General features: G+C 35.1%; 1 protein-coding gene across 1 annotated transcript in view; it reads right to left on the bottom strand.

The window, feature by feature from the left end:
- Nucleotides 1-908: 908 nt before the first annotated feature.
- Nucleotides 909-19,952, bottom strand: part of LOC136031139 (aminopeptidase N-like) — a 66,218-nt gene continuing 47,174 nt past the window's right edge. Inside the window, exons 13-16 of the mRNA XM_065710459.1 lie at nt 14,290-14,457; nt 10,274-10,417; nt 9,315-9,393; nt 909-1,137 (exon numbers count right to left, since the gene is read on the bottom strand). Of these exons, the coding sequence (XP_065566531.1) occupies nt 973-1,137; nt 9,315-9,393; nt 10,274-10,417; nt 14,290-14,457 (556 nt within the window). The 3' untranslated portion in view covers nt 909-972. The remainder of the gene's footprint in view (nt 1,138-9,314; nt 9,394-10,273; nt 10,418-14,289; nt 14,458-19,952) is intronic.

Below are 19,952 nucleotides of genomic sequence, written 5' to 3'. Positions count from 1 at the left end.
CCTATTTAACTGCCTCGACTATTTATGACTGCAACTTCAGCTATTTATGACTGCGGTCACTTACGACTAAGACTAAGTGTGACTCTTAATACTGGTGACTGCGACTCAAACTACTTGTGACTGCCACTACCACTACTTGAACTGCTACTGCAACAACATGTGAATGTAATTATAATACTTGAGTCCGCAGCTACTTATGACTGTGACTGCAATCATTTGTGATTGTCACTACTTGACGCAGTGATTGTGACTACTTGTGAGCGGAAAACCAACAACAGAACCAAACATTTTCTGAAACAAGGATTTCATTGCAGTTAAGAGCTATTAGGATGACCTTTACTGGAAAAGACACCTAAAGTTTGTTGAACAATATTCCGCAAACTATGGAACAAATTAAAACAAGTTGTGTTTTGTCACTAATGCAGCACATAGCTCTTATAAAACAGAAAAATCGTCTCCGAAATAGAAGTACCAGTATTTTATTCTACTTTTGATATAGACTGAATTCTAGTGTATTTATGCCAACTTCCAATGAAATACTAATGGGATCAAAGCTAGTGACACGAAATGTGGCAATTAAGGAAACAAACAGTTGAGAATTTTCAGGAAAGCGAACACACTAACAATGTTCAATTTTAATGATAAAATTATTTAAATAATTCCTGTAAAAAGAATTTCAACAGAAAAATCAATAGAATTATATTTCGCAGAAAACAACTGACTAAAAAGTCCATAGGTTCAACTTTAACAGCTTATGTTTCTGTATTTGTGGCATTAGCTTTTTTGCCGAAGACCGATTCATTTCTACCTAGCCCAGAAAATAGCATACAGCGTTATTCTAAAGTGGCATTGGCTTTTTTGCCGAAGACCGATTTATTTCTACCTAGCCCGGAAAATAGCATACAGCGTTATTCTAAAGACAAACCTTTATTGGTTATAAAAAACGAATACAAATCAAAGACAAAATCATCACTATCGGCTGTTAGAACCACCAATAACCTCGTTGTTTAACCAGACGGAAATCGTTTGATAATTTCTATTGGCCCATTCAAAGTTTCTCTCAACAATTTCAACCGCAGAATTCAAATATAAAACAGCAGTCGGATCATTAGCATGTACATCCCGCAACATTTTCAACTAGAAACAAAAATAAGTATCAAACAAACCTTAGTGACTATTCTTTCTACATAAACCTTTCAAATACGCAACGTAAGTCTGCTGCAATGCACCTCAAGAGTATTCTGAACAGGAATAATATGCTGCTAACATAGCTCTCTCATTACATATTTCTGAAAACACATTATTCAATATATCTGTTCTTGAAATGTGCATTTTGTAATATTATAATTCAATTTCAATTTATGGATAAATGCAAGATATTGAAAGTACATTCTATGCTTTTAACTGAATAATACCTTTGTTTTACTATATTTCCTCGCTTCTTATATTTTATTAAAAACAAGCTGATCAAAATTAATACAATTCTTATGACCCAAACAGCTAATAAATCATAAAAAAGGAGTGAAAGTTCTTAAGCTGAACTGGCCAGACATGACAACAAACAACAAAGAGAGACAAAACTCAACAAAAAAAAACCTGAAACGAGACTGCGGCCAGTAGAGAGAAAAGAGATGAAAGACTAAAATAACGCGGATATCTAATCCTCACCTGTATCTAAACTAGGACTAAATTTGTGACGATGGTTATCGGCCCCGAGTCATCAAACATTAAAATTATCCATTATGAATACAAATTAAAATAAATCAATGAATTTTTGTTTTCACAGTCCTAGGGCCGTGAACGACCCCACCTGAAAAATGAACCCCCTTATAAATAGAATTTAAGTATATTCTTGTGATAGACAAGAATGAATAAATTTTAAAATGTATGATATAAATTTATGGTAACATTTATTATATCTGAGTAAAAATGATAAATTCTGACGTAGAAATTTCACATCGCAGCTAAAGATAAGTTTGGCCAGCGAAATGCATGGTCTGATCGTGGTCAAATATTGGTACAGCCGAGTGAAGGGTTGTAATAAAAATATGATGTCTTGCTGAGTTCGTCTAGTATTTATAGTGTTTATTTAATGTTGTGTAAATATTTAAGTTACAATGTTTATGTTGCAGGTTTTGTGTGAAGATATATGTGATGAATACATTAGGGATTCATTTTTTCTTAAGAAATTATCCACCATTTTTCCGTGATTCAAATTACCTTTTTTTATTATTATTATTGTTATGTTGATTAGTATAGTATTAGGTAGAAAAAAAAAATATATCAATGGTTTATTGCAATGAAATGATTTCTGCTGAATTGAATCGATTTAACCAAGACGAATATTTGTCAAATGATACTGCTTGTGATGATAATCTACCGACGATTGAACTCAAGCCGGTAAGAGATAGTGAATATATCCGGTTTTCTCATGAATCGGATTCACCGGTAAATTTAAGGAGTCTTCGATTATGTTCGTGGTATGTCCATGTAACCAAAGGTTATCATGACTTATTGTAATTATTAGATTATTTTGGGTCAAATTTTAGATTATAAGATTATTTGAAACGTTCCTCACTTCAGATCAGTCTCTCTCATTCTATTCATTTCCAGATTATAAACTGATGGTGAAGAGTCGAATGTCGTCAAACCATGGAGGGGTCGGGTTCCTGATTAAGGAATGTCTTAAGTATGAGGTTAGGGAGGACCTGATAATTTGGATAGAAGGTAAGATAGAAAGTTTTTTTTTTATTGACGTGGAGTTCAATTGTAGAAAGAATTTAATAGGTATAAGCTGCCTAGTTCTCACTGGGAAGAGTTTGTTGAAGGTATGAATGAACTTTTTAGCAAAGTAACTGATAAGTTACTAAGCCATGTGGTGATGGGGGCTTTAATTTTAACCTTCTCGATTTAACAGGTCATTATTTTTAAATGATTTATTCCCTCTGGTAAGCAATCCTACCCGTATCACAGCTCAGACTGCAACCTTGATTGACAACATTTTCGTTCGATCGAGAGAACTAAATGTAAGCTATGCAGATGTGATTTCATACCCCGGCTCGAACCAGCTACTATTATTAGCTATTATAAATTACCCAGTAGTAAGATTGCCCAAAAAGCAAATTAAGACACGGATTTTGAAAAAAGAAAATTTGAGAAAGTTTGCTCAGGAGACTATTGATCGTGTTATTGATCGGAGCCCCGCATATTCTAAGAAAAAGTGCCCAAAGGAAACACTGAACGATGTATTATCTGTTCTTGTGCCTATTTACGATAAGACTTACCCCATAAAGGTCGTTAAATAAAAAAAACAACAACTGCATAAGCCATGGATTACTATTGAAATAATTGAGCAACTGAAGCTAAGAAATGCTTCAGGAAAGTTCATGGATGAACAAAGTGACGAATCATTTGATTCATTCAAAATACAGCAGAATTTCGTAAACAAGCTGCGTTCCGAAGCCATGATCGAGTATTATAACAGGAAGTTTCAAGAAAACAAAGGTGTTATAAATGAAACACGGAATGTTATACGTGAATGCATTGGTAGAAATGAAAAAAATGGAAATAAAAAAATCCAACCTGACGGCTGTGATAGATATGATGAAGAGGGAATTGTATGTAAATTTTATGATTTTTTTCTAATCTTGGTTTAAAATTACAAAATAGTGTAAAGGAGAGCCTGATGATTCTGGAACTGATAACCGATGCTAACCGCCTGATTTTAAACTTGAACCCTGTACTAGTGAAGAGCTTGTGAAAATCGTTAAGTCTTTGAAATATAGTTCTGATGGAGTTGATGAATTGTCTCTTAGTGCATTCAAGGTTGTTGCTGGATATATACTTTCTTGTCTACTTTTATTATTAATCTGTCGCTAGAAACAGGAAAACTTTCATAGCAACTAAAGACAGCAAAGGTAATACCCCTTCATAAAGGTGGTCACAAAAAAGAAATTGAAAACTGGAGGACAATATCTATTTTCCCCTTATTCTCAAAGCTACCGGAGAAAGTAGTATACAGTCGGCTTTATACTTTCCTACAAAATATTGAATTATCAAGTGAAACTCAATTTGGTTTCCGTAAAAGGCATTCTGCAAAGCATACTTTGTAACACCTTGTTGAGTTTATGAATAACTAGCTGTTGGTGGGGGCGCTTCGCATCGCCCCCAAGCCCCCCCCCCACGCGCGAAGTCGTTACGCGCCATATTAGTTACGCGCCATTGTAGTTGTGTCCCTGTGTCCCACCTGTATATATATATATATATATATATATATATATATATATATATATATATATATATATATATATATATATATATATATATATATATATATATATTATATGTTTTTAACTACGTAAAACTTGCGAATATACAACATTCTTCGCTGTCCCATTGTCTGTACATATAAATAGATTGTCAGGTTTCCCTACTCTTGAACATGCAACATATAATTGTCCATGAGAAAAACAATCCGTATTCAGATCTATACCTCACTATTCTAATGATTGCCCTTGAGCTTTGTTGATGGTGATTGCTAATCAAACATTCCCTGTGTCCCCATCGTCATTTATATGTCCCCCTGTGCCCCCCGGCGTCCCCGTTGTAGTTGTGTCCCTGTGTCCCAGTCGTCATTTATAGTCGACAAACATGACGTCAGTCGACACACAAACATGACGTCAGTCGACACACACGCCCCAGTCATCATTTGTGTCCCGGTGTCCCAGTCTGTAATTTCTCTCTGAGTGTCCCGATCGTCATTTATATTCCCTGTGTCCTGGTCTGTATATACATTCGTTTTTGAATTGGTATATGATGAAATAAATTTTTTTGTTTTTTTTTTCCTTTTTTTTCTTTTTAGTTTTTTTTTTGGTTTTTACCTAGTTTTTAGTTTTTAGTTTTTTACCCTTTTTTTAGTTTTTTTTTAGTTTTTTAGCTTTTTAGTTTTTTTTAGTATTTTCTTTTTAGTTTTTTTTTGTAGTTTTTATCTTTTTTAGTTTTTTTTCTTCTTTTGTATTAATGCTAAAGCCAAGGTTCGAACCTGGAACCTCTCGGACCTAGAACCTGGAGCATAACGCTTTACCAACTGAGCTACTGTATTTGTATCGGATTAACGACGCTTCTTGACTACTAAGGTCCCTGCGTCGGCCCTGTAGTGCATTCCTGCAGCATGGTTCGATCTCTGGGTCCCGTATTACCACGCTAATGTCAAACCCACTGCGCCAACAAAAGTAGTTATATAACTGAGCTACTTCGGCTTGAATACATTCGTTTTTGAATTGGTATGTGATGAAATAATTCAGACGTCATATGCGGACAGTGACGTCACTCGACACACACACACAGACAACTTATTTTTATATATATAGATGTGTTTAAGAGAGGTGATATACCAATGTCTATTTTTATTGATGTCCGTAAAGCGTTTGATACTGAGATTTTAAAGTGTTGATTAAAAGGTTGGAATCACTGGCTATTCGTGGAAACCGTTTATAATGGTTTAAAAGCTGCCTAACAGGGAGATCACTTAGAGTTGCAATTAATAATGTTATGTCTTCGGCGCTTTCGGTTAGTTGCGGAGTAACTCAAGGGTCAGTGCTTGGTCCATTATTACATCTAATGTATGTTGATTCCATGCTTTTTTACCTAAAGGAAGCCTGCACCATATCGTTTGCTCATGACACAGCTTTGAATTTATTTAGATAGTCTATAGACGAGTTGGTAAGTAAAGCAAAATGTGAACTGGAAAGATTCGAGGTTTTCATGAATGTAAGCTTCCTATGTGTTACTGTGAGTAAGAAATTTCTGATGAATTACAGTGGAAAGGGTTCTCCTGTTGATTTAAATGGCCTGGTTACACTGAATGAAAAGCTTGTTCAGCAGGCTGGTTAACTACGTTACCTAGGATTCATAGTGGACTGTCAACTGTCGTGGCGAAATCATGGTGAAGCTATTTCTGCTAAGATTGCCCGTGGTGTAGGCATACTTCGCCGTTTTAAACATTTCCTGCCACAGAAGATGCTTCTTATACTTTATTATTCATTAACATACCCGTAAATGGCTTATGGTTGTTTTAGCTGAAGTAGCAAATGTTTACTAAATTTAAGCGAGTCGAAGTTCTTCAGAATGAACCTATTAGGATTATTGGTAAATATGTTAAAGAGGTCCATGAAACTAGTCCAAATCCCTGAATCTGTTACATGTTGAACAAATTCGAGATTTTCAGGTTTCTATATTTGTTTATCAGTGTATGAATGATCTAGTCCCTGCAGTTTTTAAGAAGTTTTATTGTTTGAATAGCCGAGTGCATGATTATGAAACGAAAAATGCTGATGTGATAGCAATTGAGTCAACAGTTACAGTTAGATCAGCATTCACGGTAAGATATATGGATTCACTTATCAAACAGTTCGTGGTAACGAACTGTAGTAAGGAGCGACCCGGCTCAATAGTAACCAAAACTCTAAAAAATGGAATTTTGATACCAATACCTACATCAAAAGAATCGCATTTTAATGCTGATTTTAAATATATAAGTTTCATCAAGTTTAGTCTTACCCATCAAAAGTTTATTTTAGAAAATAGGGGGAAACGCCCCCTAGAAGTCATAGAATCTTAACGAAAATCACACCATCAGATTCAGCGTATCAGAGAACCATACTGTAGAAGTTTCAAGCTCATATCTACAAAAATGTGGAATTTTGTATTTTTTGCCAGAAGGCAGATCACGGATGCGTGTTTATTTGTTTTTTTTTTGTTTTTTTTTCCAGGGGTGATCGTATCGACCCAGTTGTCCTAGAATGTTGCAAGAGGGCTCATTCTAACAGAAATGAAAAGTTCTAGTGCCCTTTTTAAGTGACCAAAAAAATTGGAGGGCACCTACACCCCCTCCCACGCTAATTATTTTACCAAAGTCAACGGATCAAAATTCTGAGATAGCCATTTTATTCAGCGTAGTCGAAAAACCTTATAACTATGTCTTTGGGGACGACTTACTCCCCCACAGTCCTCGTGGGAGGGGCAACAAGTTACAAACTTTGACCAGTGCTTACATATAGTAATGGTTATTGGGAAGTGTACAGGCGTTTTCAGGAGGATTTTTTTGGTTGGGGGGAGGGTTTGAGAAGAGGGGGATATGCTGGGGGAACTTTCCATCGATAATTTGTCATGGGGGAAGAAAATCTCCATGAAGGGAGCGCAGGATTTACTAGCATTATTTAAAAAAAAAAAATGAAAAAATAAATTGAAAAAGTTCTTTCAGCTGGAAGTAAGGAACGGCATTAAAACTTAAAACAAACAGAAATTATTACCCATTTGAGGGGCTCACCTCCTCCTAATACCTAATTTACGCTAAAGTATTTTTAGTAATTTCAACTATTTATTCTACGGCTTTTGTGATTCTGGGGTCATTCTTAATGAATTGGGACAAAATTTAAGCTTTAGTTTAAAGAGCGAGGATCTGACAAGGGGGCGAACCCCCTCATATATGTAATAAAAATATGAGAATACAAAAGTTCTTTACGTAAGCTAATTTATAAGTTACGTAAATCTTTTACTAATAAAAATATTCGTAAAAAATTAAAAGCTCTAGTTGCCTTTTTAATTAACCAAAAAATCGGAGGGCAACTAGGCTTCCTCCCCTGCTCTTTTTTTCTCAAAATCATTCGATCAAAATTATGAGAAAGCCATTTAGCCATAAAAAAAAAATGCAAATTTCGTTTTAATTATTCCTCTGCGGAGAGCCAAAATCAAAACATGCATTGATTCAAAAACGTTCAGAAATTAAATAAAAAAAACAAGTTTTTTTAACTGAAAGTAAGGAGCGACATTAAAACTTAAAACGAACAGAAATTACTTCGTATATGAAAGAGGCTGCTTCCTCATCAACGCCCGCTCTTTACACTAAAGTTTTTTACTGTTTTAAAAAGAAGAATTGAGAGAAAGAGTCAAACTTTAGCGTAAAGAGCGGGGCGTTGATAAGGAAGCAGCCTCTTTCATATACGAAGTAAGTTCTGTTCGTTTTAAGTTTTAATGTCACTCCTTACTTTCAGTTAAAAAAAACTTGTTTTTTTTTTATTTAATTTGGAATAAGCTGCCGGTGTCTATTAGGACGGCTGAATACCTTCTTCATTTAAGAAAAAATTAAAAGATCTTTTGTTAGAAAGAAATGAAAGTTTTTTTTGGGGAGGGGGGGGGGGGTAGGGAAGGGGTCTGTGAAGTGTTGTATAGGTAGGGCGATTTTTGTTGGGGGGAGGGAGGGGGGTTAAAATATTTTTTGTTGGAGGGGGTGAATGATGTGTTGATTGATGAAATGAGAGATTGATTTGAAGTTTGAGCTGATTATGGTTATGTTGTGATTTGTAATGGAATGTAAATTATTCCAAGTTACTGCTGTGTGTCTACAAAACTGTATAGTTTTTCTTTCTGCGGGAGCATTTTGTAGAAGATGTGTTTTAGTTTTGTATTTGAGAAAAAAAAAAAATAAAAAATTGAAAAAAGAAGATTTATATGGATTGAAGCCGAATAGCTTCGGTGGTCAGACATAGTCTTAACAAATGGATACACTCCTTGTGGGTTTTGGAAGACTCACTTTCTTTGGAAACTTTATTGCTGTCGGCATGTATGGGTTAACAACAAAGTTGAAAAATTATTGTACAAATTTTAGCTCAATAATAACTGATACCAATTCATTCAGTATATCAAGTAAAGCCGACTTTTCATCAATTATAGTAGGAACAGGCTATTTAGACTGATTAAAGCCTCGTACAAGCCAAAAAGCAACTATTTGCATCTACAAAGTAACGATTTGTAAAATTTGTCTTTATGGCACAAAAACTTGGCCCGCTGGACGTTTAGTGGCATGAAGGTAGCCCAAAACAGATCCCAAGAAGAATTGAAAGGATAAAAGGGTATGACTTGCGGTTGTCTCCAATGCCCAACTACATAGACTAATGGCCCAGATTTACAAGTCTCGTCAGGTGGATGTACAAATTCTGCATTGTTAAATTCATCCTAGTCTGCACACAAATGGAAACACCCTCTAGATTAATATTTGGACTTAATAATTCAATATATCGAATCTAGAAGTATCCTCGTGTAAAGTCCAAAGAGAGACACCCTTGATCATTTCCTCTTGATCGTCGGAAGAAACTACAAGATGTCACTAGACTGGTTGAGCACGAGTCAGGCTGGGGGTGAAGAGCTTTCTAGACCAAAATGGGGAACAATTGCGTCACATAGCTAGTCATCCTCCTTTGGGGGAATCGTCGAATAAAGAAAGAAAGAAAAATATGCAAAATAGAATAAATTTTTACCTCAGATAATTCTGTGTCCTTAGTGAAGTACTGGCTGACAGATCTTATTCCATTTGCTACAGTTGCTGATGTTCCAAAGCTAAAAGAAAATTAGAAAAGGACATTAAAATTACCTGACAAGGTTGAGGTTTTTAAAAGGACCAAATATATAGAACCTGATTACAGCTTGGAAATCTGATAGACAGCGAATTGCAAGTATCAAGAGGAACGGACTTTCGCCATTGTTGTCCCCTCTGATAAAACTGATTATTTTGAGGAATACGTAGAGAAATACGACTACAATTTTGAAGTTTAAGTATATCATGCTGTTTTTGTAATTATAAAATATAGCCAAATAAAGAAAGCCCGATTGAATTAGATAAAACATATTTTAGCAACATATTTTTTTTTTTCAATATTGACAGATAATTAAAATTTAGTATTTTACGGACAGTAATACCCGCAAGAAAGAATAATTCTGGCACTGGCCTAAAAAAAAATATAGTTTAGCTCAATTCTCTTGAATTAACCTATGAAAGCTATAAAACAATTTTATTTTATGAATTAACTCATAAAATGTACTACCTATTTCACGGTAGAGGGGGGGGGGATAAGCCTACTAAAATGAAGCTTCGGTTGTTTATTATCGTCCGTACTACACATGGCTATCATTAGAGTAACAACAAGGAGTTTAAGAGACAGAATTTCAATTAACAAGTTCACTATTGAAATGGATCAAGTCCAAGAACAAAAAACGAAGTGGATACACACGTAGAAGGAGGCCATGATCTCAATCCCATGATCTCCACTTCTTCCCCCCTACAAATATCCACATCGTATCAGCTATAATATTTGCATTATAATGCTGAGTTTCGATTGCATTGGGGTATTGGTGCTTAGAAAATGTTCAATAATCAACTACTTCCCCTTCAGAAACACGCATCCCTCATTAAAAATAATGTCAAAACTTTAAGACTTACTGCTCGACTGCAGCATCCCAATTGTTTCTAAGGTAAATAAACGCTTGATTTCTTGCAACTCCATTAGTTGCCATTTCTCTGTATAGAGTGGGGGCTGATCCAATTGGGATAATAGTCGAATTTGTTATAGACCATTCCAAAAGTCTGAAAAACAATAGAAGAAATAAAACCGAACTTCCTAGCATAATTGTTATTAATAAAAAGCTCATTGTCGAAAACTGCTCACACAAAACTTTTTTTTTTTTTAATAATACATAAATTACTTTTAGGGTTACACTGTTTCTTTAAGCAAACTTTATTTTTTTTAAATAAACAACAGGTATTTTCCTTTAAGATGGTAAAAAAATTACAGGGCATGACAGAAGGCTGTATGGAGACATCCCATGGCACTTCTTTCTGATCAATCACTCCAAGTAACACAAATTCCATAAGTAACATTGTTATTTTGTTATGTTTCATATTTACCAACAATTATTATTCCCAGTGGCAGTGTCGTTTAGAGGAATTATTTTTGATGTAAGTTATAGATGTTTGTTTGTTTTTTATTCCGTTTTTGAATAGGGAACGCAGAAATGGCTCTTGAACTATGAACTATGCAGAAATGGCTTGTTTTGTTTTGTAAAATTTCACTAGCTTAAATAAAAACATCCTTTACATTTATTCAATTTTTTCCTATATTTAATTATGTACTGCAAAAGTTTAACTAAAACTAGAAATGATGTGCTAGCTCCACATATATGTGAGTAGCGTCGATGCATGAAGTATGCATTTAATGATAGCAAATCAAATTTCTACAACAAAACGTAAATAAGTAAACACAAAAGAAGACAGCAAATAACATTAATGGTTAGACGAAGACTAATCCATTACTACAATAGCTGTTTCAGACTGCCATTCTGTAGCGTAGATTGCTCAAAGTAGGAATGTAAAATGTTCTCTGATTGTTCAGCTAAGAGTAGGCTATTTCGTAGTCGGAATATTGTTTGCATTCTTATAGACCTTCAGCAAAACAGTGTGATGGGCCGGCTGGGCCAATAATAGGGCTTATTAATAAAATCCTGCAGTACGATTTTTAATCAATAAATCCTCGTTGACATATCAAAAAGTACTCATCACAAAGCAAAATAATATAATATTTTCCGAAAAAAATGTATTTTTCTTTATCAGCCATTTCAGTTGTGTGACCAAACAACTTATGAAAATGCTAATCATGATGCGTCAAGACTTTTCCATATAGAATATTCTATTCTTTGAACACATATTTATGGGACAAAAATTGAAACAAGGCAGAATAAAAGAAAAAATGAATAGGGTTTTACCAATAAATAGTTCAACAGGTCAAATTTTTTTTGTAGCGAACAGTGGTCTCAAACCATTTTTTCAGAGCTTTTTGAAAATAAAGGTCGCATTAAAAACGTAGACAGAGTAAAATAGAGTAGCCTAATAGAGCAAGCTTTAAAGCATAAATTAAGTAAAATTTAGTCCCATGTCAAAACTCGCTTGCGTGAAAATAGACTGAATAAAATAGAACATTTATCTCTAAGAGCTAGCAACTTAAAAAATCTTTATTTCCAACAGGACCTAATATTTAACATAAAAATGGTTTTCTGATGTCAAAAACGATGTTTAATATCAAATCAAATTTGTCCATACATACGTTGGAGAAAAAGTAATACTACCGTCCTGATTCACCGCATCAACACGCTACTATGCTAAACATGTCGAAGACGCTATGGTTATTGTTCGTCTCATTGGACCGCCAGATTTCTTTATAACTATGAATTGCAATCCTCATTGGCCAGAAACTAAAGAAGCAGCATGCATTATATGTGATGATAATGAATTTATTATAGAGCAAGTCGATTCAAGATTGTCCCGATCTCGTTGCTCAAATTACGAAACAGAAATTTGGTGAAATAATCACTGAGTTTAATAAAATACAGATATTTGGAAAGGTGCCAGCATAAGTGTGTACGATTGAATTCCAAAAACGTGTACTACCACATATGCATTTGCAATGGTCATGAGTGCTGGTGAACGAATCCAATATGGAAAACTGTCTGAGGTGATGATGCACGAAAACGAAGCACAACAAGATCTGCCTCAAGAAAATATGCGAAAGCGAGCATCAAAACAAATCCCAAATGAAAATAATGGACAAAGAAATTTACATTTGGGAAGATAAGTGACAGGAATAATCACATCGAATCGTAAACAAAGCCTGCGGTTAGAGGAGAAGCAACAATGAGAATCACAACGAGTCCCAAGAGAAAACAAATCCTATGAAACGGACAATTCTTTGATGCATTTACAGGAAGGAGGAATTGAATTCACACACGAATTTCTTAATTCAATTGAAATTACTAATTTGAAACATCCTGACTTAAAACTAAAGCCATGCTAAACTAAGTTTAAATTTATAACTTTATATATAAATTTATATATATATATATATATATATATATATATATATATATATATATATATATATATATATATATATATATATATAATTATGTAAACCAGTGGTTCCTAGCTCGAGGTGCACGTACTCCTTGGGGTACGTAGAAGCCTATGGGGGGAGGATAGGCAAAAACAATCAGTAACGGCGGAATCCTATCTTGGCAGGATTTCCATGGGGGTTACCTTTGCGACACTTCTGTTACGGTTAAAGTAAAAAGCTAATTTTTATGTTACAGTCCTGAAAACGTGACATCTATATTACTTTTAACAACAATCAACTGATAGCTCACTTTCTGAGCAATCTATTTTTCCCCGTGAAAAAATTCAACTTTTTTCGGTTTACTATTCAATTCTTAGAGGAAAAAAAATAGCAATAATGGCTGAACCAACATCTTGCCAGGGTTGTAATGAAGGTTTGGTTCGTAACATTTTGTTAAGTTATAAATAATAAGTTAGCTGTATGTTACAATCCCAAAAACTTACATTTATGTTACATTTTTGAATAATAAATAAATTGCTCAATTTCTGTGGAATCTATTTTCCTCCAAGAAAAAATTCAGCTGTGTTCACTTTATCTTCACCGTCGTGAGTATGGACATTCTTTCGGTCTGCGATCACGTAATATGAAAATACAATCTTTAAATATTAGGATGAAAAAACACCCGTTTTGCTCCCTGGTATGGTAAATAAGGGTAACATTATTATTCATATAATTATCATTTGCAATGCTGAGATAGCAAACAAATTTTGCAGTCAATACGCCATTGTATCGTTCATTTTAAAGCAGGTAACTTACCTAATTCTTGCTAACAACAACTAACCATTATTTTTATAAATAATTAGTATTGTTATTTAAATAACTACAAGTCTCGCCACGTCTCAAAGGTTTATAATGGTTGCAGAGGTAACTTCAGCCGGATAAAGAACGAACCACGCCCCGTAGTAACCAAAAATAAAAAATAAATGTTTTAACAAAACAAAACCGGCTTGTGAGAAAGAATTCTTATTTATAGCTGATTCAGAAATGGCAACTATTACCTCGATTAGTCTTAACTTTCAAACGTTATATGAAATAACAATAAATGGAATCGTCCAATTGTCATGATTTTTGACCCCGCGCCAACCTCTGCTGGCAGCCCTACAACCCGTCTCATCTAGCTACTTTTAGCAATAAAGAGATTGACTGCTTGCAAGTGCTTGCATCATTGGAAAAATTTTGTAACTTGCTATACGGAAAACCGTCATTTTATTTTAAAAGGTCAGCTCGAATATCCAAGCTTAAGGATCTCAGTAAGTATTACGTTTTCTGGACAGAAATGCAAGCATTAAGTTTTCTGCTCATAAATGTTCTTACTAAATTGTTTAAAAACAGATGTTCTGTTACTTTAAAATTAAGTTAAAGAATGAATCCTAGTTAGATTTAGCATTGTTTTCGATGTCCTTTTTCATTTAATTGTTGTAAGGGGCACTTCACAAAATAAAAATCTTTATAAGGGGGTACGGAACTTTAAAAATAGCTGGGAAACAATGCTCTAAGCCAATGTCTTACTTACCTATCAATCAAAACAGGATCTCTAACGCAAGCTAAAGCAGAAAATATAGTTGACCTGTCAGGAGAATCTACATCAGTGACATATCTTTCAAGAGCAAAATTAAATTCATTCAAACCACCGTGGCGAATACCATTGCAGAAAACGGCACTTTTCTGGTTTGGTGATATGCTGTGAAAAGAAAAGAAAAATAAATGAATCCAACAAATTGAGGAATATTCTAAAAATTAAGAGAAATTGTTTAAAAGTAGTCCATCCTGAAAAAGAATCTATTTCCTGTCCTCGCATATTTTCATAGAATAAGTTACAAGTGCGCAACTTCTACTTAAATATGTAATTCTGGAATCAGAATGAACCATTTTTATGGCATTACTTCCCACTAATGCAATTTTAATATTTTTTTCTTTTTTTTTTCTTTGGATCTTCGCCACATTAAATAAAACATATATATATATATATATATATATATATATATATATATATATATATATATATATATATATATATATATATATATATATATATATATATATATATAATTATGTAAACCAGTGGTTCCTAGCTCGAGGTGCACGTACTCCTTGGGGTACGTAGAAGCCTATGGGGGGAGGATAGGCAAAAACAATCAGTAACGGCGGAATCCTATCTTGGCAGGATTTCCATGGGGGTTACCTTTGCAACACTTCTGTTACGGTTAAAGTAAAAAGCTAATTTTTATGTTACAGTCCTGAAAACGTGACATCTATATTACTTTTAACAACAATCAACTGATAGCTCACTTTCTGAGCAATCTATTTTTCCCCGTGAAAAAATTCAACTTTTTTCGGTTTACTATTCAATTCTTAGAGGAAAAAAAATAGCAATAATGGCTGAACCAACATCTTGCCAGGGTTGTAATGAAGGTTTGGTTCGTAACATTTTGTTAAGTTATAAATAATAAGTTAGCTGTATGTTACAATCCCAAAAACTTACATTTATGTTACATTTTTGAATAATAAATAAATTGCTCAATTTCTGTGGAATCTATTTTCCTCCAAGAAAAAATTCAGCTGTGTTCACTTTATCTTCACCTTCGTGAGTATGGACATTCTTTCGGTCTGCGATCATGTAATATGAAAATACAATCTTTAAATATTAGGATGAAAAAACACCCGTTTTGCTCCCTGGTATGGTAAATAAGGGTAACATTATTATTCATATAATTATCATTTGCAATGCTGAGATAGCAAACAAATTTTGCAGTCAATACGCCATTGTATCGTTCATTTTGAAGCAGGTAACTTACCTAATTCTTGCTAACAACAACTAACCATTATTTTTATAAATAATTAGTATTGTTATTTAAATAACTACAAGTCTCGCCACGTCTCAAAGGTTCATTCCGCATAGTGTCAATTCTTGGTATTTAAAGTTTTCGTCTAACAGTTTGTTGTCATTAAAACTTCACTTGTTTTAATGCATACGAATTTTGTACTAAAAGGCAGCACTGAACTTTGGAAGTGGAACGTTGGAGTGACTGCTTGCAACCGCTTGCAGCTTTGGGATAACTATTATTCATTTGTTTTATACTTTGTGATTAATTCCCTCCCCTCGCATAGTTCCTCTCATATAATTTTTGCTTGAAAACTCTCCCTTGCAGAAATCCCCCCAGTGGAGAACTGTCCCTGCAAAATTTTTCCCACATGCAAAGTTGAGCATTCAATGGCTGAAAATGACTAATAAAAAGAATTAATAAAAGATGGGATTTTGGAATATTTTACCTATACTCCAAATTATAAGTAAAACATGAAGTTTCATATCCTATAGTAATTTTTTCATATTTTAATTTCTTTAATTTATTTTTTTGTTGTTTGGGGGTTGAATTATCATATTTCAAATGAGCAAGTAAGTTAAATGCTTTAAACCTTATTTTACCCTGCCAGGATAACTCACTCTCCAGCCCCTAAGGACATGAAAAAAAAATAAAGAAACAAAAATATAAAATAAAATCTATAGATATTCGTTACAAAATACTCTACCTGTATTTTGGAATATAGGTAGAAAATTCCAAAATCATTTTTATTTTCATTCTTTTTATTTGTCTTCCCCTTTGGCTGTTCACTTTTACATGTGGTGGGGGACTTTCCAGAAGAGTGAAGTCCTCAAAGAAAATTCGGTAGAATTTTCCGAGAGGGAATTGCCTTTGGGGTAATATCCAGACACCACAGCCCCCAATTCTCAATTGAAACTCTTCTTTACTGCAAGAACGCTCATAACATGGTATTAGATAAAAAAATCGTTCCCTCCTGATCGATGTTTTTTTTTATCTTTCGACTATGCTGAACAGAAAGGCTATAAATTTTTTTATCAGAAGACTTTTGGGAAAAAGAGGGCGTTGGGGGCAGTTGCCCTCCAATTATTTTGGTCATAGGCAACACTAAAGCATTGCCTACATTAAAGAGCAACAAGGCTTCAATATTTTATTACTTACTTATTATTTTTATCGTCATTTTTTCCCAGAGATACTTCATATGGAACCGGTGGTCTTGTAAATTTCGGAGGCGGCTCATTTGATCAGGACTTCTAAGTTCTAGTGCTCTTTTTAAGAGACAAAAGTGATCAGAGGGCAGCTAGCCCCATTTTCCGAACCCTCTTTTCCCCAAATGAATTCGAGCAAAATTTAAATAATTATTTTGATCAAGATAGTCCAGAGGCCACATAACTATCCTTCCACGGTGCTACAGCTTTGGGGCAGGGCTTGTAAGCTATATAAGCTGACCAGTGTTAATACATAAGGTTGCTATGTAAGGGGTGGTCACAAAAACTTTGAAGGGGGCTCATTCAGTTTGACATAGGAAGTTCTAGTGCCTTTTTTAAGAGTTGAAATTGATCGGAGGGCAACTAGCCCTCCCCCACGTCTTTTTTTCCCAAAAGACATCGGATCGAAACTTTGAGATAGCCATTTAATTCAAAACAGTCCAAAGGAAAAAATCTATGCGTCCAAGGTTAACAAAGCCCCCGCCACAACCCCTAGGGTAAGGGCTTTATTTGGTACAAGTTAACTATTGTTAACACGTACGGTTTCTATCGTAAGGGTGGTCGTATAAACTTTGGAGAAGGCAAGTTTGATTGGAAATCCGAAGTCCTAGTTCTTCTTTTTGAGATTTGAAAGTGATCGGAGGGCAACAACCCCACCCCTTTCCCTTCATACCCTTTCTTTTCCCAAATGGATCCGATCAAAATTTTGAAATAGCCATTTTGTTCAAAGCAGTCCATAGGCAATATAACCATGCCTCTCATATTGACTAACCCCTCCCCTCTCATGGAGCAAGGACTATAAGTTATGCTAGTTCCTCAATGTTCCTCATAATATAAGGTTTTTATTAAAGGAATGGTCTTATAAACTTTGGAGGGGGCTCATTCAATTGGAAAACAAAAGTCCTCATGTCCTTTTAAAGAGTCGAAAGTGACCGAAAAGCAACTACCCTCACCCACGCCCTTCTTTTCCCAAGTGCATCTGACTGAAATTTTGAGATAGAAAACACTCTAGAGGCAAAAAAAAACTATGCCGCCAAGGTTAAACATCATCCCCCAGAGCCCCTGAGGCAAGGATTGTAAGCTATACAAGTTGCCCATTGTTAACATATAAGGTGTTTAATGGAAGAGGTGGTCTTATAAGCTTTGGAGGATGTACTTTCGATTATAAACGAATTTTTCTAGTTCTCCTTTCAAGAATCAAGAGTAATCAGAGGGCAAACGACCCCCAAACCCTTTTTTCCGTAAGTGTATCTGATCAAAATTTTGGGATTTCCATTTTTTCAAACTAGTCCAAAAGTCAAATGGCTGTGCCTCTGGGGCTGACATCCGCAGCCCCTGGTTCCAGGGCTGTAAGTTGCAAGTGGTTCATTTTTAACACATAAGGTCTTTTTATCAAGAGCAGGGGGCATGCTTGATCCTGGATCTCCAAAAAAACTTAGAGTATCACAGTAAAATTTGGAGGACAAACTGAGAGGGATGCCAAATACAATAAAAACACAATTTGTCCATACTGCCTATGGAAAAGGAATATCAGCAATATCTAAGGAACAGTTCAGGATAGTAGGTTGACCTTATAAGGTATATTGAAAGGATGTTGAAAAGAGATTGGAGAGCAGCCAACCCCTTGCGTTTTTTATGTGCCCCCTTTCCTCAAAAGTGGTAGGGATATTTTAACTATCATTTTTTTAAACCAGGGGCAAATTTGCCATGGGGAGGGGGGGACTGCCTCCTTCAGACCCTAGTTTTCCCCCAGACCTCAGTTGGCCCCCCAGCTAAAATTTAGCTTCTGCAGAAATTTTGTCAAAACTAAGATACGCCTGCACAATTCAAGCATCCAAAGAAACAGGTCAGTTTTTTCTAACGTATAAATGCCTTTATCATATCATATGGCTGATTTTTCATTGTCATTTTCACTTGATTTGGTAAAATTGACTCCAACTTTGCCCCCCCCCCCTAGAATTTCGACAAAATTACTTCACTGGTTCAAACTAGTCAAAAATCGTTATATCTCTGCCTCCAGGGATGATTGTCCCCTTCCCACAGCCCCGGGTAAGGCTTGTAAATTATGAAGTTTATAAACTGTTTACATACAGGATTTGTCATTAGGAAATGAAAAAGTCTTGATTCTGGGTATGTCCGAAAAGGCCCAGGGTATTATGGTGAAACTTCGAAGAATGTTGAGGGATGTCCTATACTAAATCAAAAGGTACTATGTAAATCCAGTTTATCAAAAAGCGGATCTTCAATATCTTAACAGCGGCTGAGGGTGTTAAACTGAAGCTTTCAGGACATTCTGAGGGGGATGTTTCAAACTGGTTGGAGGACCACAAGTCCCTCTTCCATGCTTACTTTAGCTTCCGTCACTGCAGAAACTTTCGAGGAAAATTTTGAAATAGCTAACTTCCCCAAAATAGTCTAAAAGTCCAATAACTGCGCCTATGGGAATGAGTTGACCCTCCATAGCTATAGAGAGGAATTTCGAACACAATCGAAACATACTGTAAGCATGCTGGTTGTAAAATGGGCGTATCAGCAATATCTAAGGAGAGGCTCGAGGTATCAAGTTGAAACTTGCAGGGTATGTTGAGAGGAGCCGTTGAAGTGATTAGAGGACCACAAGGCCTCTTGTCCTCTTTAGATGCCCCTCCCCTCAAAACTGAATAAAATCTTTTAAAAAGTTATTTGTCAAAAAAATACAAAAGGTTTAGCCGCTATGCCTTCGGAGAAGCAATGCCACCAAAATACCCCAGGGCAAGGATTGTAAATTATATAACGTAAATTTTATTGAAGGACTTCTCGTTGGGAAAACGGGTAACATTTGGTTCTCGTTGTTTTCAAAAAGGTTATGTGTATCTAGGCAAAACCTTAGAGAATATTGATGGACGTGTTTAACTAAATCAAAAAGCACTGTGCCCATCCAGTTTTCCAAAAAGATGTTTTTGTAAGATCTTGAAAACGGTAGATGGTATTAGGTTTAAACTTCCAGGGATGTGGAGAAGGATATTGCAAAATTTTGGGAGGTCAAACAGCTCCCTTCCCATGCTCTTTTTACTTGTAAAGTCCCCAATTACATCTGATCAAAATTTTAGAATAATGCTCCTTTTCAAAGTAGGCGGAAAGCCTATAGCTATGCTTCCAAGGATGGCAAA

The sequence above is a fragment of the Artemia franciscana genome, chromosome 9, assembly GCF_032884065.1.
Source record: "Artemia franciscana chromosome 9, ASM3288406v1, whole genome shotgun sequence".
Classification (NCBI taxonomy): domain Eukaryota; kingdom Metazoa; phylum Arthropoda; class Branchiopoda; order Anostraca; family Artemiidae; genus Artemia; species Artemia franciscana.
Note: the sequence above shows the minus strand (reverse complement) of the source record. Positions and strands in the feature narration are given on the sequence as shown.